This window comes from Amblyraja radiata, chromosome 26 (genome assembly GCF_010909765.2).
Source record: "Amblyraja radiata isolate CabotCenter1 chromosome 26, sAmbRad1.1.pri, whole genome shotgun sequence".
Classification (NCBI taxonomy): Eukaryota; Metazoa; Chordata; class Chondrichthyes; order Rajiformes; family Rajidae; genus Amblyraja; species Amblyraja radiata.
This window is the reverse complement of record NC_045981.1, coordinates 10,619,189-10,642,755: the sequence shown is the minus strand read 5'-3', so window position 1 is coordinate 10,642,755 and position 23,567 is coordinate 10,619,189. Positions and strand designations below refer to the sequence as shown.

Genomic DNA, 23,567 nt, shown 5'->3' with positions numbered 1-23,567 from the left:
CCTCCTGCCTTTGTGTTTCATTATTGAAGCAGACTGATGGAAAGATTATTATTATTATTATTATTATAGACACAAAAAGCTGGGACAGGCAGCATCTCTGGAGAGAAGGAATGGGTGACGTTTCGGGTCGCGATCCTTCCTGGCATCACTATCTTTGCTGTTGGTTCTTTACAGAACTTCACCTCAGTGTTAAACTGTGTCTATTTTAGTCTAGGCAAATTGCTACTTTAACTAGGAGGCCCAGTGACGCAGCTGGTCGAGCTGCTGTCTCACAGAGCTATAGAATCTGGATCATTCCTAACCATGGGCATTGTCTGTGACGAATGTATGTATGTAACTTTGCACCACCAAAGACATGCAGGTTTGTAGGTTAATCAGCTTCTAATATTGCCCTTAATTTTTTATTTTAGTTTTAGAGATACAGTATGGAAACGGGCTCTTCAGCCCACCGAGTCCATAGCGACCATCAATCACCCGTTCACACTAGTTCTATGTTATCCCACTTTCTCATCCACTCCTTACACACGTAGCTATTTACAGAAGCCAATTAACCTGCAAACCCTTTGGGATGTGGAAGGAAACCACGTGGGAGGACGTGCAAACTCCATAAAGACAGCACCCGAGGTCAGGAGCGAACCCCGGTCTCTGTCACTGTGATGCTGTGTGGAGATTAGATGAGAAAGCGGAACACATAGAACTAGTGTGAACAGGTGATCGATATTCAGAGGGCCGATAGGCCTGTTTCAACGCTGTATCTCTAAACTAAACGTCACCTTAGCATGGGACTGTGTTGACTTGATTCTAGTGTTGACTTGATTCTAGGCAGATGGATGCCTTAACTGTTGCTAGTGGACCAATAAACTGTGGCTTTTCATTCCTTCTTGCATGTCCACAACCCAGATAAGCACAGCCAATGAGGGGCATCGAGTATAAATGCAGCTACAAGACAAGTTATGTTACACAACACAGCACCAGCACATTGTCATGCAACCTCAGGCAATTTTGACAATAAATCCTGCTTTTAATAAACAAGTTTCACCTGAACTCTCAATGTGATTTCTTAAAGTCATTCAAAACAATATTTTTTAAAGTATGACGGCATCAATTCAGAGCTGGCCAGTTGGGGAAATATTTTCAGAAATAATCTACAATTTTTTTTCTCCTGACTTAGATTCTGGCACAACTCTCCTCTAAACTTAAAAAGAAAAAGAAAATGGGATAAAAATAATGAAGAAATAATGATCCAGAAATAAGAAAATATCCACTCACTCACTCACTCACTCACTCACTCACTCACTTACTCACTCACTCACTCACTCCCCAGATTGATGCAGAGTGCAGCATCAAGGAGATGATACAAGGAACTCCAGATGCTGGAATCTTGAGCACAACCAAAGTACTGTGAGATGGGTCTTGACTCGGTGGGTCAGGCAGCATCTGTGGAGGTGATGTTTCAGCTAGGGGCCCTCTCAGTTTGATTCGAACATGATGATGTCTGTTTACCCTCAATGAATAGTCTTGTATTACCCACCTTGCTCCTCACTTTTCATCCATCCATTTAATCTACTCTTGCATACTCTCTCAGATTCCATCTCAACCTGTTAGATTGGAAATTAATTGTATTACTGGGAGCCTTAAGCCAGTTCCAGTTGGTTGGGGACCCAATGCACAGTAATAATAATGTAAAAATATGTAAGAAGGAACTGCAGATGCTGGTTTACACCGAAGACAGACACAAAATGCTGGAATAACAAGGTTCTGACCTGAAACGTCACCTCTTCCTTTTCTCCAGAGATGCTGCCTGACCTGCTGAGTTACTCCAGCATTTTGTGTCTAAAGATTAATCCTTCTGAGTTGTGAAAGTTCATGCACACCATAATTGTGTTGCAGCACGTCAAGTGTGTTTCATTACCATATGTATAGATAGATAGATAGATAGATATTCTTATGAATCCCCTTTTCAGGGAAATTCAGGTATCGGAACGGAGCTATGAAATTCTTACTTGTAAACGCAGTCAGTACTCAACAGATAATATAATAACCAAAAAAAAGTTTGTCACAGGTTGATAAAGTGATGAAACGGGCCCTTCGGCCCAAGTTGCCCACACACCAGCCAACATGTCCCAGCTACACTAGTCCCACATGCCTGCATTTGGTCCATATCCCTCCAAATCTGTCCTGTCCATGTACCTGTCTAACTGTTTCTTAAACGTTGGGATAGTCCCTGACTCCCTCCCTCTGGCAGCTTGTTCCATACACCCAACATCCTTTGAAAAAGTTACTCCTCAGATTCCTGTGGAATCTCTTCCACCTTAACCTTCAATTTAAAAAAAAATATATATATATAGTGCAAAATCAAAATGAAGTCCAAAGTCTCTTATCTGCAGGTAAGTGGATTTGAAATCAGGCTCCTCAAATAATGGATGAAGGAGGAGAGACAACAGGTTGAAACGGCGATGAATGTGCAAGATTCACATCTCTATGTAATCATTGCAAGGTGGCCATGGGGATCGCAACAGTAATCACACAATTACTGGTGGTGCCACAGAAGACAAACTGTCTGATGCGGTTCATGATGACTATCTCTTCAGGAGAGTGCAGGCCACGGTGACACTTGGACAATGGGAATCAGTCAATGGGAAATGACTCAGAAAAGGCTATGGAAAGGCAGCAAGCACTCTCCACAGTGGACCTCAGTGACAGTACTCAGTGGCTGGATCTGATTGAGGACCAGAGAGAACATAATCACACCACCAACTTGCAAAAGGCCAGGTCATTGTAAACCATTGCACCTGACTTATTTTTCTTGCCTCCATCCTTCACCATCCTTTCACCTGTTGTTATCTTGCTCACCAGGACTAGGAAGCCACAGTCATTCCCCATAGCCCTTTGAAAACGCAGACAAAAGATAGACACCAAGTGCTGGAGCAATTCAGTGAGTCCGGCAGCATCTCTGGAGCAAAGGGATGGGTTACGTTTTGGGTCGGGACATTTCTTTCAGAACTGGGTATGAAATTTTTCTGGTTTCGAGTATCTGGTCTGAAGAAAGGTCTCGACCCGAAAACGTCACCCATCTGTTTTCGCCAGAGATGCAGTGCTATAATGCTACAGAGATATCAAGTGATTATGTGTATTTTCTGACATATGGAGGGAGATGAGAGGGAAAGATAGATCAGCCATGATTGAATGGCGGAGTAGACTTGATGGGCCTCAGTCAGCTCCTATAACTATGGACAAATATCAACATGGAACCTTGAAACAGCCTGTACACACACAAGGCATTTGCAATTATTTTCTCTTTTGCTTTTACTATGATCATGTGTTTCAAAATACAGAGCACACAGTTTCCATCATAATTCAAGAGTTGTGGACACAAGGAATTGCAGATGCTTGTTTACCAATAATAAGACACACAAATTGCTGGAGTATCACAGCAGGTCATAGAATCATAGTGTGGAAACAGGCCCTTCCACCCAACTTGCCCACACCGACCAACATGCCCCATCTACACTAGTCCCACCTGCATGCGTTTGGCCCATATCCCTTCAAATCTATCCTGTCCACGTATCTATCTAAATGTTTCGTAAACTTTGTGATTAGTACCTGCCTCAACTCCAGCTGGGGTTACTCCAGCACTTTATCATTTTTATAAACCAGCATCAGCAGTTTCTTGTGTCTGTGATATGTATTGATTGGGTAGCAGGCAAACTAACTGTACCTGTGTCTATAGTGCAAGAGGTGGTGGCTCAGCATTCATGTGGTCGCATGAAGCTCACAAATACTCCTGCCTCTTGCTGAGACCAACTCCCAGTTGCCAAACACTTTACCTCCTCCTCCCATTCCCACTCTGACCTGTGTGTCCTGGGCCTCCTCCATTGGAGGAACAGCACCTCATATTTTGTTTGGTCAGTTTACAACCCAGGGGTATGAAAATTAATTTCTCTAACTTCCCTTGCAGCCCCTCTCTCTCCGTCCCTCCCCCACCTTAGTCACCGTACTAGTTTCACTGTTGTCCTGTTGAGTTTCATTGTCTGTATAACTCGTTATCACCTAGCCCCACAGCCAACAATGGACCATTGTGGGCTCCACCTTTCCTTGATCATTGTTGCTCTTTGCATATCTTTCATTCATTTGTTCCATGTACCATCTATATCTCTCGTTTCCCTTTCCATTGACTCTCAGTCAGAAGATGGGTCTCGACCTGAAACATCACCTATTTCTTTTCTCCAGAGATGCTGCTTGACTCGCTGAGTCCAGCGTCTTCTGTCTATCTAGGGTGTGTTTAAAAGCCTAAATAGCTTTTTACTATGGAATTAACTAGGTTTTTTCCAACTCCTGGCAGAATCCTTGGTTAATTCCTTTCTTTAAAGTCGCATCTCAACCACTCTGAGCTGCTCTTTTGAATCTTGTTCTGCGACTCTGAGACAGCTGTGGAGGTCAAGTCAATGGGTATTTTTAAGAGAGATAGATAGATTCTTAATTAGTACGGGTGTCAGCAGTTGCGGGGAGAAGGCAGGAGGGAAAGATAGATCAGCCTTGATTGAATGGCGGAGTAGACTTGATGGGCCGAATGGCCTAATTCTGCTCCTTATCACATGAACTTGTGAACTCAACAATGGTCAGGGAATTGGAGTTGTGTTTTCGGTGAGTTTGGGGTTAACTAAATGTGGTGCCTTTTCCTGCTGTTGCTGTTCTGGCAGCACTGGTTGCTAACACTCTGCGCACAAAGCTGAAAGCGCTGCACTGCTGTGAAGTTAAATGAAAAGAAAAACTTGCCCTGATTTAAAATTAAAACAAGCCTCCAGCTGGTCTCAGTAAATAACTGCGTCTGCCAGGAAGCTCTGCACAAAATCACAGTCCGCCCACTCATTGCGGGTGTTCAGAACAGGCATTCTCCAGAACCATATGATGGGGTCCATTATATGACCTTCGTCTAACAACTGGATGCATTAGCCGGTATATAATTGACCTTTATATAATTGTAATTGTGACTCATTTAGATACGCACGACTATCACAATAACTGTTTACTCCGATCGGACAAGTCAATAATTACTGTTTGACAGTGGTCTGCAAGAATTGAGCAGCCATTTGCTTTTCACCTGACACGAGCACGTCAAGATCAGTAGGTACAAAGTGCCATGTTGTTTCTCTACATTTCACGCTGCCTTGGGAAAGCAGCCAACATAATCAAAGACTTGTTTCCGCCCCCGCAGTCATTCCTCCTTCTTCTCTCTCTTGTCGGGTAGAAGACACAAGAGCTGAAACGTACGTACCAGCAGATTCAGGAACAGGTTGTTCCCCGCTGTTATCAGGCTAATGAACAGATCCCACATAAGCTACGTGAAGTCACGATCTCCCAACCTACCTCATCGCGGCCTCTGCGCTTTTTTCCCCTCTGCAGCTGTAACACTGTAACAAAACATTCTTCACTTTGGTTAATTTTCTCTTGACATTTTGCACCTATATGTGACTTGTTTGTACTCATGTGTCGTGTGATTTGACTGGTTAGCATGCACACAAAGTTTACCACTGTACCTCGATGACGATGGTAAACCAATACCAAGTACCAAGTACAAGGAGTACAATACCAAGTGCACTATTAACGAGAAAAAGTTTCACCTCCCCTACAAACTCAGTTGGTTATCTTCACCATAAGCTGAGTCTGGGGAAATGGCAGCACAAAAAATGAGTTGCAAAATTTAAAAGAATTGTAACAGGCCTGGGGCTCAGCTGGACCGGGCGCCACTCCAAGAGGCCAAGCGTGCGGACAGGGCATGGCCTACAGCGGTGGACAGCATAGCTACGCTTGGCCAGGCCGACCTTGCAACGCCGCCAGGACAACAGTCAGCTCAAGAACCCTGCACTTACAACAACTGGGACTCGAAAATGCCACCAGATCTGGCGACTGGCGTACAGTTTTGGTCTCCTAATCTGAGGAAAGACATTCTTGCCATAGAGGGAGTACAGAGAAGGTTCACCAGACTGATTCCTGGGATGTCAGGACTTTCATATGAAGAAAGACTGGATAGACTTGGCTTGTACTCGCTAGAAGTTAGAAGATTGAGGGGGGATCTTATAGAAACTTACAAAATTTTTAAGGGGTTGGACAGGTTAGATGCAGGAAGATTGTTCCCGATGTTGGGGAAGTCCAGGACAAGGGGTCACAGTTTAAGGATAAAGGGGAAATCCTTTAGGACCGAGATGAGACAAACATTTTTCACACAGAAAGTGGTGAATCTCTGGAACTCTCTGCCACAGAAGGTAGTTGAGGCCAGTTCATTGGCTATATTTAAGAGGGAGTTAGATGTGGCCCTTGTGGCTAAAGGGATCAGGGGGTATGGAGAGAAGGCAGGTACAGGATACTGAGTTGGATGATCAGCCATGATCATATTGAATGGCGATGCAGGCTCGAAGGGCCGAATGGCCTACTCCTGCACCAATTTTCTATGTTTCTATGTCTATGACTCTGAATACTGTCTCAGTGTACAACTGCTATACACTTGTACTGCACCCGAGATGCTTATCTAAGTGCTATATGTATAGTTATGCCTGTATGTAAATTAACTACACAAAAATGAATTTCATTGTACCTCGGTATATATAACAAATAAAGTACCGTACCACACCATACAGATTTCTTTATTGTAAACTAAAAAAAAATCTTAGAAAAGTTAAATCAAATCCACCTTTCAGAATGTCAAAAGTGCTTTACATCGGATGTGTTATCATTGCTGTAAGGTAGGAAATGCAGAAATTAGTTTATGCACAGTGATCTACCACAAAGTGCCACATAAAGATGCATCGATCAGCGATAAGTTGCGCGTGAATTACTGGTTGATGCAGCCTGTTTGAGTCAGAGAATGCCATTGATGCCTTTTACATTGGAGAGAGCAGGGGGAGCCACACTTTAATGGAGGAAGATCGAAAACAGCAGCAGGGATAGGCCATTCAGGCCTTTGAGTCTGTTCTAGCACCTAGTGCCATCATGGCTGATCTTCTATCTCAATAGACACAAAATGCTGGAGTAACTCAGCGGATCAGGCAGCATCTCTGAAGAGAAGGAATGGGTGACATTTCGAGTCGAGACTCTTCTTCAGACTCATCTCTACCTTCTATCTTAATACATATTCCCCCCCTCCTATACTCCTGTCTTTTGCGTTTAGATATGTTTCTACCTGCACCTTAATTATGTTCAGTGACTTTGTCTCCACAGATTTATCCATGGTGGGGAGGTTTATGAGTAAATACATTTCTCCTAAATTATCCACCCCAAAATCCTGGGACCATTGTTCCACAACCAACCCGTCCTGGTTCCAACCCCACTCTGCCCGTCTCCCCGTCCCACCCCAATTCCTAGCCAGGGGAAGATCCTACCCAATGCTTCATCTCCTATCTCCTCTGGCCATCCATCTGAATGGGCAGTACTCCCTCGCCACTGCACCAGGGAGTCAGCCTCTGGGGCGAAGCTGAGAAGGTGAGAGGCTGTAGATGATATCATTTCTATTTGGTCAGAATTTCATTTGTCGCAAAGACTATGCATGGCTGTAGTGTTAGCTTTAGTGTTACATTAATCTTGGCCATTCCACAATTATTATAGGGCCACAGCACGGAAAACAGGCACTTCGGCCCAACTAGTCCATGCCAACTAAACTAGTCCATGCCAACTAAACTAGTCCCTGTTGCTGTCGTTCATATTCCCAGTGCTCGGAGAGCGTGTTGCATCCAGATTCACATCTGGAGTGTTGAAAAAGGATGTTAGTGTACAAAAAAAGACAAAAAGTGCTGGATTAGGTCAGGGAGCATCTCTGGCGAAAATGAATAGGCGACGTCTTAGGCCAAGACCTCTTTTGGGCCTATCCATGTTCTCCAGAGATGCTGCCTGACTCGCTGAGTTACTCCAGTACTCTGTGTCTTTAGATGTAAACCTGGATTTCCGGCTCCAGGTCCGACAACACCAGATCCGTTTGTCAGTTTGAGCTTCTGATTGGAGCATTTACCCTTCGCGCTGGCAGTTGACACTGTTTTTTTTTGTGTTTTGAGGGTCATAATCACTGATTTACTCCATCGTGTTATCCATGCTGTATCTTTCAACTTAAAATAAACGGAGACTTCTAATGAGTCCCTGCGTTTGGTTTGGCGGGACGGGGGAAGGATGGGAGATCGTAGAAGGGCAGAAGTGGTCACAGGATACGAGGCGTTCTCACCATGAGAACTAAGAAGTTATGGGCCTGTCCCACTTACGCGACTTTTTCGGCGACTGCCAGCACCCGTCATAGGCGAAAATTTTCAACATGTTGAAAATCCAGCGGCGAACAGAAAGACGCTACGACTCTTTGGGCGACTGAGGAGACTGCTCACGACCATACAGGCGACATGTCGCGGGGTGAAGCCTGTATGGTCGCGAGTAGTCGCCCAAAGAGTCGTACCTTGTTCTGGTCACCGCTGGATTTTCAACATGTTGAAAAATTTCGGCAACCTGCAACGACCTATGACGGGTGCCGGCAGTTGCCGGAAGAGTCGGGTAAGTGGGACAGGCCCCCTTAGGAAGGAAAGAAAAGCAAATATAAGATATCATAAAAAGTTTATTAGTATGGTAATTTAAGCCACATGCTGGTAACTAGATGGAAATAAAACATTGACTAGCGGTAATGACCCGTTTTGATCAGTTAACAGAATACTAAGAGTTGTAACACTTAAAAAGATAGCCCCCCTTACTGATGTCATGCAACTGGTTAATCTTTTGTTATAGAATAGATGTTGCATCAATTGAGAAGCAAAAGGATGGGCAGAAAGTGCGTGTATGCATCTTTCCAGAGTTTATACCGAGACACTGAAGCTTGAAGCCGTACAGGAAGCAACTAACACCGCTCAGAGCTGCACAATCTTTTACATCTCTTTGGCAACATTTACAATATATTCATCAGTAGTTTGACTGGTTTTACAAAAATAGTATAGAGATTGCAGTTTAACTGGCCTCCTACACTATTCAATATCAAACGCATAAAGGCGCAACACTAAATACTGTGGATTGAACACTGTGAGGCATGGTTGATGTGAGCAGTAAATGGTTAATAAATAGCTTAATCCAAGCACATCTTGCTGTGGGCCTCGGGGGTCGGTGTCTATAAGCGGATGGTGTTATTTGCAAGACGTGGTTCGATATAAATGGTGGCCAAACTGTCTACAGTGTCTTGTTTTTTCTGGAAACCCTCACAGTTGGGTCACACGTTAAATATCAGGTCCCTTCCCCGGGGCAGGCGTGTTGCTGGCGGCGTGTGGGTGGTCTCCTCCAGTTCCAAGATGCCTCCTTCTTCTGGCGTAACCCGACCCACTTGTCCCAAGGGGAGTTTGGGGAGAGGGAGAGGGGGTGGGCACCAGCAGAAATTCGGGATCAGGTTGGCCTGCCGTGACGATATCGGTGTTGAGGAAGTCCCGACTGAACCGGGACGAGAGGATCCAAACTGGAGAGGGGAAGGACTGAGTCACCCACCCAGTACTGGAAACAGTGCGGCGCCCGTACGCGCTGGCAGCCAAAACTCGCCATCAATTTGTCCCATCGATTCCAGGGCAGGTCATCGAGTGAAGCATTTGATTGCAATTCCTTTTCTGGTCAGGTCTTGTCCATTTTGATATTAATTCCCCACGAAAAATAAAACAAGAGTTCCATCCGTGGACTCACCAGTCATTCCCTCTCACCACGTTCAGCGCTGCCTGTGGGGAATGAGGGGAGAAGAGAGGTTAGCGTCACTGCTATCCACAGGAACGTCCAAGTGAAGTTTAGACTCTGCTCTGGTCCACAGCGCTTGGCAGTGAACGAGATGCTTTCCGATGTGTGGCCACTGTTGCAGCAGCCGGTTTATGCACGGCAAGAACAGTTCACTTTCAGTTTTAGTTTATTGTCACGTGTACCGAGGTACAGTGAAAAGCTTTTTGTTGCGTGCTAACCAGTCAGCGGAAAGACAACACATGACTACAATCGATCCATTTACATGATAAGGGGACATCGTTTAGTGCAAGGTAAAGCTAGCAAATTCCAGTCAAGGATAGTCCGAGGGTCATCAAAGAGGTAGCTAGCAAAGATCCTATAGCGAGCAAGATAGTCCACTCGACGAAAAAGACGTAGTACGGTCATGGGCAGATTCATGGGTCATTTTCGGCCCCATATCCGTAACCGGCTTCCGTCTCCGCACCATAATCCCATAGGATAATAGTGCGGAGACGGAAGCCGGTTATGGAAACATCCTCGTAAAAATAAAAGTTCTTTGGTAAAAATCTTCTCCTCATTTTCAGAATTTAAATTTATTAACACAAACTGTTCCCCCGCAACGTTGATTACACTGCGAGTCGGGTTGGGTCCGGTTACGGAAATGGATGAAAAAATGGCCCACGTTCCGTTCCGTTCCGTACTACACGTCAGCCCATTGCATTTAGCAGGAGTGGTCTATCTTGCTCTGCTATAGGATCTTTGGTAGCTAGTAGTTCAGGACAGCTCTCACGAACAGCTCTGTCAATGATCAGGCAATCTGGTTCAGGATGTAGAAGCAAAGAACTGCAGATGCTGGTTTATGCCAAAGATAGACACAAAGTGCTGGAGTAACTCGACGCAACTGAGTCTGGTGAAGGGTCCCGACCCAAAACGTAACCCATCCTTTTTCTCCAGAGATGCTGCCCAACCCGCTGAGTTACTCCAGCATTTTGTGTCTATTCTGGTTCAGGAGTTGGGAAACGATGAGAAATTATATTTTGCACTCTCCCATCTTTCTCTTTGCTCCATCCTTTGTACATAGAGCATTACGTACATGGGCGGCAGGGTGGTGCAGCGGTAGAGTTGCTGCCTTACAGCGCCAGAGACCCGGGTTCAATCCCGACTGCAGGTGCTGTCAGTCTGTATGGAGTTGATCCGTTCTCCCTGTGACCATGTGGGTTTTCTCCGGGTGCTTCGGTTTCCACCCACATTCCAAAGACGTGCACATTCGTGGGTTAATTGGCTTTGATAAAATTGTCCCTTGTGTGTAGGATGGAACTAGTGTACAGCCTGGACTAGGTGGACCAAAGGGACTGTTTCCATGTTGTATCTCTAAACTAAACTAAACATGACAGCACAGCAGCAGGTTGCTCGACCCACAATATGAATACATTATTATATTCAAGTATAGTATAATGTGTGGACACAAGAGACTGCAGATGCTGGAGTCTTGGGTAAAGCACAAAGTGCTGAGGTAACTCAGCGGCTCAGGCAGTATCTGTGGTGGGAATGGATAGGTAGCGTTTTGCATTGGGAATCTTCTTCAGACCGTCTGATCCTGAAATGCCACCTATCCAGGTTCACCAGCTAAATCTCGTCTTTGACATTTCCACTCTGTGAAAAAAGGTTCTGGCGAAAAGGGATGGGTGACGTTTCGGGTGGAGACCCTTCATCAGACTGAGAGTCAGGAGTAAGGGAAATGAGAGAGGTATAGATGGTGATTTACCATTACAATACAATAATACTTTATTAGCCAAGTATGTTTTGCAACATACGAGGAATTTCATTTGCCAAGTCAGTCATGCTAATAAAAAGCAACAGAACACACAAAATACATTTTAACATAAACATCCCCCACAGTGACTCCTCCACATTCCTCACTGTGATGGAAGGCGAAACAAAAAGTTCAATCTCTTCCCTTCTTTGTTCTCCCGCGGTCGGGGGCCTCGAGCCTTCCGTTGCCGGGGCGATCTTGGCTCCCGTAGCCGGAGGTCGGGCCCTCCGTGTCGGGGCGATCAAGCTCCTGCATCGGGAAGAATCTCAGCTCCCCCGCGGCGGGCGATCTGACCCCGCGTCGGGGCTTCTGCGTTGTTGGAGCTGCCGACATCTACGGTCTCTACCCGAGACTGCGATGGTAAAGACCGCAGGCCGCGGTTGGAGCGATCCCAGGCGAGGGATCGGCTCCAATGGTAAGTCCAGGCTCCGTGATGGGGCTCAAAGCCGGTCCCGAGCAAGGCCGCCGGATCCAAGACGTTAGGCCGCAGAGCGACCGGAGACACGATCCGGAAAACAATCGCAACTCCAGCAATGTAAGAGACTGAATGAAAGTTTCCACCAACCCCCTCCTGCACCCACCACATAAAACAAACCAGACAACATTTACACAAACTTTTAAAACACACTAAAAATAACAAAAAAAAGACGAAAAACAGACAGACTGTTGGTGAGGCTGCCAATCGTGCGGCACCCCCTGCTGGTTTAGATGGTGTTATTAACACAGAGTATATATAAGATATGCAAACAAGTAACAATGATGATGGAAACAGGCCATTGTTAGCTGTGTGCTAGGTGAAAACGAGTTACAGACAATGAGACTCAACAAGACGACTTTGAAACTAGTACAGGTACTCAACTCTCGTCCGTTGGTACTTCTTTGGGAAAGTATTTAAGTCATTGTTAAAATCTCCCACGGAGGTGGGAGGTGGGTTGTGAGGGAGGGCAGCTTACCTCCTGCTGGGCCGATGTCTGAATCTGATACGTGTGTGATGGAGAACCTCGAGAGGGTGGCGGGAGAGACGGTGAATCGGGAGAAGCGTGTCTGATGCGCCGGGCCTTGCTCGGACCCCGGGGAACTGCCGGCGGAGGCAGGGTCCGCGGGCAGCACGGACCCTTCCGTCACCAAGGACGACTTGACTGACACCAGAGGGAAGTCATCGTCCCATTCGAAGCCGCCGCCTGTGGCAGAGAGGAAGGCGAGAGGGGCAGATAAATCAGTCTTCAAAGCTCTTCACCGTCATCTGAAAACACTGACCTAATCTCTCCACTGTCGCCTGACACTTCAACACCAATAATAATTACTGCATGAAACAATTTCCCCTTGCGAGTGTTTGTCACAATTAGTATAGTGTAGATAGACACAAAAAGCTGGAGTAACTCAGCGGGACAGGTCCTCGACCCGAAAGGTCACCCATACCTTCTCTCCAGAGATGCTGCCTGTCCCGCTGAGTTACTCCAGCTTTTTGTGTCTATCTTTGGTTTAAACCAGCATCTGCAGTTCCTTCTTACACATTTAGCATAGTGTAGTTTGGTTTAGTTTAGTTTAGATTAGTTTGGTTTAGTTTAGATTACTCTAATTTAGTTCTCTTTGAGTCACTTTCCACTGGAAGGCGACTCCGGACTGTCAAAGCTGAAACAGCCAGGCATAAAAACAGCTTTTTTCGATGAATAGTAGCTTTACTCAATAACCAAAAATCTGTAGCCTCCTTTTACTCTGGTATTTTACTTAATTCACATGTTTAATCGATAATTGTAATGTATTCATACAAATTCATGTATATGTTAATGAGTTGGTGTTTAATATAAGCAGGGAATGTTGGGTAACAAAGCTCTCTCTCGTGATCCAGGCAACCTGCGTGTAAGTTGTTATTCATTTTGCCGTCCGGAATATAACAAAATTGGCGATGAGGATGGGATAAGAGTTCGTCCTTTAAAAACAGTGCAGGACTGTTTTGCAACATGCAGTATTGTTTAACATTTTAAACAGTAAATACGGAGTTGTGTCGCAATTATTTGCGAGCTGGACACGATAGGCCGCAGATCCTTCTATGCAGGGGACTGTAGTTTAAAACAGCAGTTGTACAAATCGGCAAGGGTTTGTCAGGCTATCTCTATGTTGTGTCTACGTGGCAAGATGCCGTCCTTGGGATTGTATAACATTTTAGACTGAGTTTTATTTGTCAAGTTCCTTAAGCTGAATAGCCTTTGTACAGTTAAGTTTTAGGTGAATTGTTACACCAGAACAGACAGGAATTCGGGGTTTTTGAACGGACTCTAAAAAAAAAGAGAACGACACGATGGCAGCGTCCACGGGCTATATCGGAAACCTTGGCACTTGTGACAAGAGTAACGAGCCGTTCAGCTTCTATATGGAGAGAGCAAACATGTTTTTCACGGCAAACAACATAATGGAGATTAGTGGTGAAGGAGAGATAGTGACTGAAACAAATAAGGCCATTATCGAATGCATGAAAGCGATTCTGATCACGGAGATTGGTCCTGAAGTGAACGGCACAATCGTGAATCTCCTTGTGCCCATAAAGGCAAAAGACTTGCCATTCAATGACATTATGAAGAAGTTGGAGGTGCACTTCAACCCAAAGCCTCTGGAAATTGCAGAGTATGTAACTTTGCACAGTAACTTTGGAACCTTTCTCGGACGTGCACTACGCGGCAGATTAGTTTGTGGTTTAGTGGATGAACGAATTCAGTCCAAACTCATGAACACTCCAGACCATACATTCGAGAAAGCATGCAAGATTGCTACCACAATGGAGATGGCATCAAAGAATGCTTGCGAGTTTCGTCCACCACGGACTGCAGTGGCCGTTTACAGTCACAAGGCAGTGCCTATGGCCAAACCAAGATCCCAGTTTTGTCAGTTCAAAATGGCCAAGTGGTATAACTGCCAGAAGAAAGGCCATATCACCTCAGCATGTTGGGCCAAGCTTAAAACAGGAAACCAACAATCTGCGGGAATCAAGTGACAACGCCAGAGAGGAGTTCACAACTTGGAGGTGAACCCAGATGGAAATCAACTTGGGTTGTACACCGTTTATGCAACCAACATCGATAAGCCTACAACCAGCCAAGGCAAGGACTTTCGAACTAAACTATTGATAAATGAACAGCTAATCGATATGTGTATTGACACGGCAACAGATTGTTCGGTCATGAGCAGAGACCTGTATGAAACAAAGTTCCCACAGACACCATTGTTTGAGAGTAAGGTCAAGATGAGAACCTACTCGGGCAAAGTTTTGGAGACATGTGGACAAATGAACTGCAAAGTTCAGCATAATGGTCAGTCAGTAACACTGCCCATCATAGTGGCCAGCTACAGAAATAAACCAACCCTCCTTGGAAAGGATTGGCTGAGTAGAATAGAATTAGACTGGAAGAACATTTTCAGCATCGATTTGTCCCAATCACGTCTTGAAAACATCAGCAAACATGCAAACATTTTTGCCGACAGTTACACGGGAATAACAGGGTACTCTGCACACACTCGACTTAAGCAAGATGTGAGACCTGTGTATTGTCAACCAAGACCTGCACCATATGCACTAAAGCAACAAGTGGAGGAAGAACTCGACAGGTTAGAGCGGAATGGAGTACTAGTGAAGACAGACCAGAGTAACTGGGCAACGGCAATTGTGGCCGTACCCAAGGCTGACAAAACTGTTCAACTATGTGGTGACTACAAAGTCACAATCAACCATTGATGACGAACAATATCCGTTACCAACCTCGCAAGGTCATTACGCAGAACTTAGCGGAGCAAGAGTCTTCACTAAACTGGATTTGTCTCACGCTTACGCCCAACTCAATGTCGACAAGGAAAGTCAGCAGTACTTGACTATCAACACATATAAGGGCTTGTATTCACATACAAAGCTGCCCTACAGTGTGAAATCCTCCCCGAAAATGTTCCCGTCTGTCACGGACAAAATGTTACAAGGCATTCCACACTGTGTGTGCAACCAGGATGACCTACTGATATTCACAGAGGGCATAGTAGAACATCTGGAAATCCTCGAGCAAATTCTCACACGACTGAACTGCCACAATGTCAAACTGCGACAAAGTAAATGTGCATTTGCGCAGTCAGAGGTGGTCTACCTTGGACTCAAAGTAGATGCCAACGGACTTCACCCTGTGAAGGCGAAAGTGGAAGCAATAGTGAATGCTCCAAAACCCAACAATGTGTCAGAGCTACGATCATTCCTTGGGATGGTGCAGTTCTATGCACGAGTCCTTCCAGATTTAGCAACTGTGCTAAAGCCACTACATCATCTGCTACACAAAGATGTGAAATGGGCGTGGGGAAAGGAACAGCAACGCCGTGGGGAGAGTGTGCAAACTCCACACGGACAGTACCTGAGGTCAGGATCGAACCCGAGGTTTTCTATTCCCCCTTCCATTGATCCCATCTGCATCGTCACATTGCCCCAGCGAGGCCAGCAGCAAAACCAAGGACCAGTCTCATCCCAGTCACTCCCTCTTCTTCCCCTCTCCCATCGGGCAAGAGGTACAGAAACTTGAAAACTCGCACCTCCAGATTCAGGCACAGTTTCTTCCCGGCTGTTATCAGGCAACTGAACCATCCTACCACAACCGGAGAGTGGTCCTGGCCTCATTGGAGACCTTTGAACTAACTCTAATTGGAATTTATCTTGTGCTAAATGTTGTACCCTTTACCCTGTAACTGTGGACAACGATGGTTTTCACGTCTGGTCTTTTCGTTGACAAGATAGCACACAAACAAAAGCTGTTCACTGTACCTCACCACACATGACAATAGTAAACTGAACTCAACTCAGGAGTGGACATGATTTCAGCAAGTGGTGTACAGGCAACAGCCCAACAGGGGGCAGCCAAGAGAAGATTATGGCCTGAAATGGCTGGGAAAATGATTGAAAGAGATTGAATAACATATCTCACCAAACTCATTCATAAAAAGGATGTGAGATGTTGACCATGAGGCTAGTTTGGAGAAGCTAGTGTTGTTCCCCTTGAGGGAGATAATATTAAGGAGATGAATGATACTATGGGTAGTGTAGGAAGGAACTGCAGATGCTGGTTTAAACTGAAAATAGACGCAAAAAGCTGTAGTATCACAGTGGCACAGGCAGCATCTCTGGAGAGAAGGAATGGGTGACTTTTCTGAAGAAGGGTCTCGACCCGAAACGTCACCCATTCCTGCTCTCCAGAGATGCTGCCTGTCCTTATGAGTTACTCCAGTTTTTTGTGTCTGTCTCTGAAACTATGGATAGGCGACGATTCGAGTCGGAGCCCTTCTTTAGTCTGAAGGAGAGTTCCGACCTGAAATGTTGCCTATCCATGTTCTCCAAAGAATATGCCTGACCCGCTGAGTTACTTCAGCACAATGTCTTTTTTGGTCTATGGGATATGGATCATGTTTATCTTGACATCATGTTTGGCACCAATGCCGCTATGTTGAGGTGGCTTTAGACTTTAGAGATACAGTGCAGAAACAGGCCTTTCGGACCACCGAGCCCACTCCAACACCCATCACCCATACACCAGTTCCATCCTACACCTTAGGGACAATTTACAATTTTACCGAATGCAGTTGACGTACAAACCCGCACGTTTTTGGAGTGTGGGAGGAAACCGGCACACAACAAAAGCTTTTCACTGTACCTCGGTACACGTGACAATAATAAACTAAACTCTTCCCTTGCCATTCTCAAATGGGACATTGTATATGCCCGTACTGTAAGCAGCACAGGGGCAGCACAGTGGCATGGTGGTAGAGCTGCTGCCTCACAGCACCAGAGACCCAGGTTCGATCCTGACCCCGGGTACTGTCTGTGTGGAAACTACACGTTCTCCTTGTGACCGCGTGGATTTTCTCCGGTGCTCCAGTTTCCTCCCACATCCCAAAGACATGTGGATTTGTAGGTTAATTGGCTTCTGTAAATTGCCCCGAGTGTGTAGGGAGTGGATGCGAAAGGAGGATAACATAGACCATAAGACATAGGAGCAGAATTAGGCCATTTGGCCCATCAGGTCTACACTGCCATTTGATCATAGCTGATAGAACTAGTGTGAATGGATGATCAATGGTCAGCATGGATTAGTGGGCCGAAGGGACTGTTTCCATGCTGTATCTTTTAATCAATCGATCAATGACTAACTACCCTGAAACACTACCGTAAATTCATCAGTTATAGGAGCAGAATTAGGCCATTCAGCCCATCAAGTCTACTCCGCCATTCAATTATGACTGATCTATCTCCCCACTCCTGCCTTCTCCCCATTACCCCTGACACCCGTACTAATCAAGTGAGCTGCTCATGAAATTCACATTACTTTCTTCAGCGAAGTTTCGGGGTGAAGGATCACTGGTGCCCTTCTGTCTCTCCGATACCACAGAGATGTTGGTGCTCTTGTCCTGCAAATGGTCAGGTAGGTGGGGCCGGGCTGGGTCAACATCTGGAATGTTCTGCTCACTTAGTTCCCCTGTCGGACTCTCCTGGAATAAAACACAGACATTTAAATGCGTTTCAACAACTTCTGCATTGGTGCAGCAACGTTCTTCACAACGTCATTAGTCACAGGAGCAGAATTAAGCCATTCGGCCCATCGAATCTATGCTGCCGTTCAATCATGGCTGATCTATCTTTCCCTCTCAACCCCATCCTCCTGCCGTCTCCCCCATAACTTCTGACACCCGCACCTCGTGTCACTCCCACCACACCTGAAGGTGTTTCAGGGCCAATGGAGGAGGGCCACCAGGGTTCGACTGGAGACACGAGGCCGTCAACCTACGCAAGCGGACGAGAGTTGGACGTTGAACAATGGTCGCGTCGCCAGAGACGTCACCATTGCTTTCCGTCACGTGGGTGGGATCCAATTTGACATTGTGCCACGTTTAACATCTCATTGAACATCTGCGGCTCGCACTGTCAGAGTATCAGCCCTCAAGAGTCCATTTCTCTTTTTTTCTCTTTTTTCTTATTTCTCCTCACTTCTTTGTTTTCTATTTCGGGCTATACAGCCCCATGGGCTCTTTCTTTTCTATTTCTTCTCGTACTAACAATATCACTACTTTATATAATATTCTCTTTCTCTCTCTTTCTTGCTTTCCTTACTCTTTTTTTTACTATTAAATTTAAAATAAGAAGTTGTACACGGAATGTAATATGTTATTCATGTCAAACTATTGTACAGTACTTCTAATAAAAATATTTTTTAAAAAGGAGTCCAGGGGTAACCGGGGTGAACGAGCGATCAATGGTTGACATGGACACAGTGGGCTGAAGGGTCTGTTTCCACCCTGTATCACAGTTTTGTCTACTTTGGCTCAGTTTATTATTGTCATGTGTACCGAGGTACAGCTAAAAACTGTTTTGTTGCCTGCTGTCCAGTCGAGCAGAAGACTAAACATGATTACAATCAAGCCATCCACACTGCACAGATACAGGAAAAAGGGGATATTATTTAGTGTCAGGTAAAATCCATCGGTACTATATCGGTACTGCTCCTCGTGTTTTGTCCCTTCATTGAGGCCAATTTCCAAATAAGTAAATACGCAGAGTACTTTACAGTAGTGCAGCGGTAGAGTTGCTGCCGTACAGCACCAGAGACCTGGGTTCGATCCTGACTACGGGTGCCGTCTGTATGGAGTTTGTACGTTCTCCCTGCGACCACGTGGGTTTTCTCCGGGTGCTCCGGTTTCCTCCCACATTCCAAAGACGTACAGGTTTGTAGGTTAATTGGCTTCTCTAGTGTGTAGGATAGAGCTAGCGTACGGCATGGATGGCATGAGCCCAGTGGGCCGAAGGGCCTGTTTCCACGCTGTATCTTTAAACTAAACTAAACTAAATTAAACTACTGCAGGCACATTAGATTATTCAGACTGCAGCCGTTTTAATCTCAACCATTAATGTATGCATTCAATAAATATCAATTCAGAACACGTTACAAGGTTTAGCCAAAGTAATGCACCAAACACTAAAAGGGCTTTCTCACTGTGCGACCTGAAGCAAGACTTAACAAGAGTTTAACATCGTGGGAACCTTCTGCGATAGCAGTACGGCATTCGTGGACCACCGAGGACCTCCGTGGCGCTAACGGCAGGTAGTCGTGTAACTTTGTAAGGTCGGGAGAAAATTCAAAAATTTTGAATTTCTCCAAGAGTGACTTGAGCAGCGTTGCAACATTGTATGAACGCAGATGCCAATGCGATTTCCGTGCGATATCCGTAATGACTCTTGCGGGTACCGTGGGAACTCCTGCGAACGGTAAACCCGGAAGCTTGACAGAGGGGACATAAGGTGAGTAAAAAAAGGTGGTCTCAATATCGCCAATGGACCATGTGTCCATCGAGGACGTCCCACCTAATTGTCATTGTTTGAGAATCTTTTTCACAGTAAGACTTGCAGAGATGCCTCTCAGAAAAGCGCAAAGAAAGGGGTCAAAGAAAGTCAGAAAGTTTTTAGCCAGGCAGGTAAATGAGGAGGAGACTCAGCAAGAGAGACAGGTGGAGAGGCAAGAGGAGATGCCAGAGATACCACTGCCTGTGGGCTCCTTGGAGCAGGGAGAGGGTGATCAAGGTGGATTTGAGATTGCCTCCCCAGTAGCTGTTGCCTCCCCAATAGCCTCAGCAGACGATAACATAAAGGGAAGATGGCAGAAGGTAAGGCCATATAACTTCAACAGGGAACAAGAGGGGGAACTGGTGGAGTGGTACCAATGCAATGAGATTCTCTATGACAAATCCAGAGAGGATTATAGAAATAGGGAGAGAAAGCGCAACCTGCTGGAGACGAAGGCTGCGGAGTATCCCGGGTGCTCATGTGAGTGGTGATGTGATGCTCATGTTGGTGGCTCCACATTTTATTATATCCTGAAGTGTGATAAAGCTTTTACCTCAGCATTTTGATTGTCATTGCTTGTTTACCTCACTGCTAAATAAATTTATTTTTTACTATCAGCTTGATGTCTGCAAATCGTCATTAATACATCACTACAAGATGAATGTCTCTAATGTTATAATCCCTCTCATGCTGAAACACAAAATACCTTAATGGAGGTGATATAATCACATTTTCACTCATTTACATTTTTGAGTGTGCAGGACCCTGAAATGTTCAGCTATTTAAACGTGTTCTTCACCTCTTGGTAGAAAATGAAATAAGACAATCAGCACGGTAAATGTGACACAAAGGCTTTATTCCTATTTGACAATATAAGAAGACTAATTCTGTCACATAGTGAGAGGAGATGCATCACACAAAACATTTGTCTGTAAAAGGGCCTCGCAAACACGAAATACAACAAATGAGGCACGCGAGATTATTTAAAACACATTATATCCATCAACCTCCGCTACAAGCGTGAACTCAGGCATTTAAAGGGACAATGCAATGTTCTAATCGGCAGGTTTTGCGGACGAACATCTTATAGGAAGCACTTTTCAGAGGACAACACTAGGAAGTCAGCTTATAACATGCAGTAGTGTTCCTGTGGTCGGCTACCCATCAATATAGCTGTCCTGCCACGGCAAACTCCCCAATTGTGAATTGTAGTAAGCGCAGAGATGGTCTCTTTGCTCTTTCACACTGGATGTGCCCGAGTTACCTTTCAAACGCTGCAGTGAGACCATTTTCAACTTGTTCGCACCACTTCTCCAAGCACCTAGTGTTACTTCCCCTGTGTCACTGTCCACTATGTCACCGTCCTGGATGGATGTTGCTGATCCAGCAGCTGCACCTCTCATTCGGATCAGGTTGTGCAGAACACATGCTGCATATACTATACTCTCCACATTCTTGGGCCTCTGCTCCATTGTCTTGAGCAAGCATCTAAATCTGTTTGCCAAGATGCCAAAATAATTTTCTACTACCCTCCTGGCCCTTGACAGCCTGTAATTGAAGATCCTCTGTTCCCTAGTTAGATTCCTCTGTGGATATGGCTTCATAATCCAGGGCCGTAGTGCAAAGGCTTCATCAGCAACCATCGCATATGGGATGTCCGGGCTGTCTTCTCCTGACAGAGGTTCTGGATCAGGCATGCCTGCTGTTCCACCTTCCATTTTCTTTCCAAGCAAGGTTTCTCTCCAAATCCGGCCATCACCAACACTTCCAGGTGTGCCCACATCCACATACAGGAAGTTGTAGTTATAATCAACCACCGCCATGAGTACAATTGAGTGGAATTTCTTGTAATTGAAATAATTTGAGCCACCTCCGGGTGGTTTACGAATTGCCACATGCTTGCCATCCAAAGCCCCACATGTGTGAGCAAAGTTCCACCTGTTTTCAAACCCCAGTGCAACTCTCTTCCACGCATCTGGTGTACTGGGGCATTCCATCACTTCAGCTGAATAAAATTGGATGATCGCCTCACAGGTTTCTCGGACAATACCACAGTTGCTGTTGGTGGCGACAAGAAAGTTGTAAGACAGACTTTTATAAGAATCGCCTGAGGCCAAGTAGCGGAGGGTGATTACTATGCGCAACCCTGGTTCCAGTGCCTTTCTCATTACAGTGTCAGTCTTCTTCAGCAGAGGTCCCAAATTATTCTTTAACTCATTAAAGAGCTCGGGTGAAATTCTGACAAAGTTTTTGAATGCACTTTTATCCTCTTCGCACAGCACATTAAGCAGTTGCTCTTATTGTTCAAATTGAGGTCTCCTTTGAAACATGGGCTTAACCCAGTGAAACTTCCTCTTAATTCTCTTTTTAATTAATCTCACCCTTCTGCCTTCACGCAAGCGTTTTCGATGCACATGTTGCGCTAATGCATACAGCGCGTCAATGAAAATAACAACCAGCCTGTACTCGAACCAACTTTGTATAGGCATGTCTGCAAATGAGCCAATTCTACGAACGGAGGATATTTATATAGTGTGTGAAAAAAAGTGACATAATTTGTGCCACGTGATTAACTACACTACAGTCCACGATGTTCATTCACGATTAACGGGAAAGATCGGGAGACGGACAAGTCACTCGCACAAATGACAGAATTGCCGAGTACCGTGGGAACTCTTTATCTACCCCCCGTTATATCGTGCGGAACTCGTGCTGGACCACGACCACTTCACTCTTGTGACATCTTGTGTCAGGTCGCACCGTGAGAACCAGCCATGATGGCCAGTTCTCACGGTGCGACCTGACACATCATGAATCCTTTTATCAATTAAATCGTGGAACACATTTGTCGATGTTATGAATAGACAATTATATATTATTAATGCTGTCTAACAAATGTGCCATTTGTTGAATGCTCCAAATTGTCACCGCTAACTCTGGGGATTCCAACAAGAAGCCGCCACCAAGTTTTAGTTACTTGCTGAAACACTGAGGCAGGCAGTCAATGAGAATGTTAAACTGAATCTTCGACAGAACACAGTTTAGTTTATTGTCACGTGTAGCGGGGTACAGTGAAAAGCTTTTGTTGCGTGCTAACCAGTCAGCGGAAAGACAATTGAGCCATTTACAGTGTACGGATGGTAAGGAAATAACGTTTAGTGCAAGGTAAAGCCAGAAAAATTGCGATCAAGGATAGTCCGAGGGTCACCGACGACTATAGTTTAAGAGGTAACATTCTTCCCCAAGACGTATAGAGTTTAATGGGAACAATGTCTTGTTTATATAAATTGAGTGACCACTGTATCTCTTATATTTTGAGAATTGGGTTCTGGGAATTGTCCACTTTTCTTGGATTTCACTTTGTTAAAATGAAACGGCTCTGAACAAAGAAGTCAAGAGCACATGGCTGACGAGGAGCCACAAGGGGGGAGTCATGTGACAACATCAGTTGCAAATATGGACATGTACTGGGAAGGAGGAGATAAGTGGGAGCAAGGGATTGGCTGATGATGAGGGAATGTCGGCATATGGTTGTATATGGAAGTGTAACAGGGGTGGGGCATGCAGAGTTGAAAATGGTATAAAAAGAGATGATCCTTTGTTTGAGACTCAGAGCTCCACGTGGACTGATGACGTGGGGGTGATCCAGCTTTTATTTGCAAATAAAAGTTTAAACTTCTTGAAGAATTCAAGAGG

The 23,567-nt window shown here is 45.2% G+C and overlaps 1 protein-coding gene and 1 long non-coding RNA gene across 6 annotated transcripts in view; one reads left to right on the top strand and one right to left on the bottom strand.

The window, feature by feature from the left end:
* The first annotated feature begins 7,910 nt into the window (after nt 1-7,910).
* Nucleotides 7,911-23,239, top strand: LOC116987915. Its single transcript, XR_004415825.1, has 3 exons — nt 7,911-7,921; nt 11,733-11,738; nt 23,092-23,239. It is a non-coding gene; the product is annotated as an uncharacterized LOC116987915 (long non-coding RNA).
* aatk (apoptosis associated tyrosine kinase) overlaps nt 8,567-23,567 on the bottom strand; it is a 172,271-nt gene continuing 157,270 nt past the window's right edge. For 3 of the 5 annotated variants that reach the window (XM_033044227.1, XM_033044230.1, XM_033044231.1), the window contains 3 exons: nt 17,863-18,025; nt 12,472-12,702; nt 8,567-9,713 (listed from right to left, as the gene is read on the bottom strand). In XM_033044227.1, the coding sequence (XP_032900118.1) occupies nt 9,685-9,713; nt 12,472-12,702; nt 17,863-18,025 (423 nt within the window). In that variant the 3' untranslated portion in view covers nt 8,567-9,684. The remainder of the gene's footprint in view (nt 9,714-12,471; nt 12,703-17,862; nt 18,026-23,567) is intronic. The other 2 variants (XM_033044228.1, XM_033044232.1) reach the window with 1 other exon arrangement.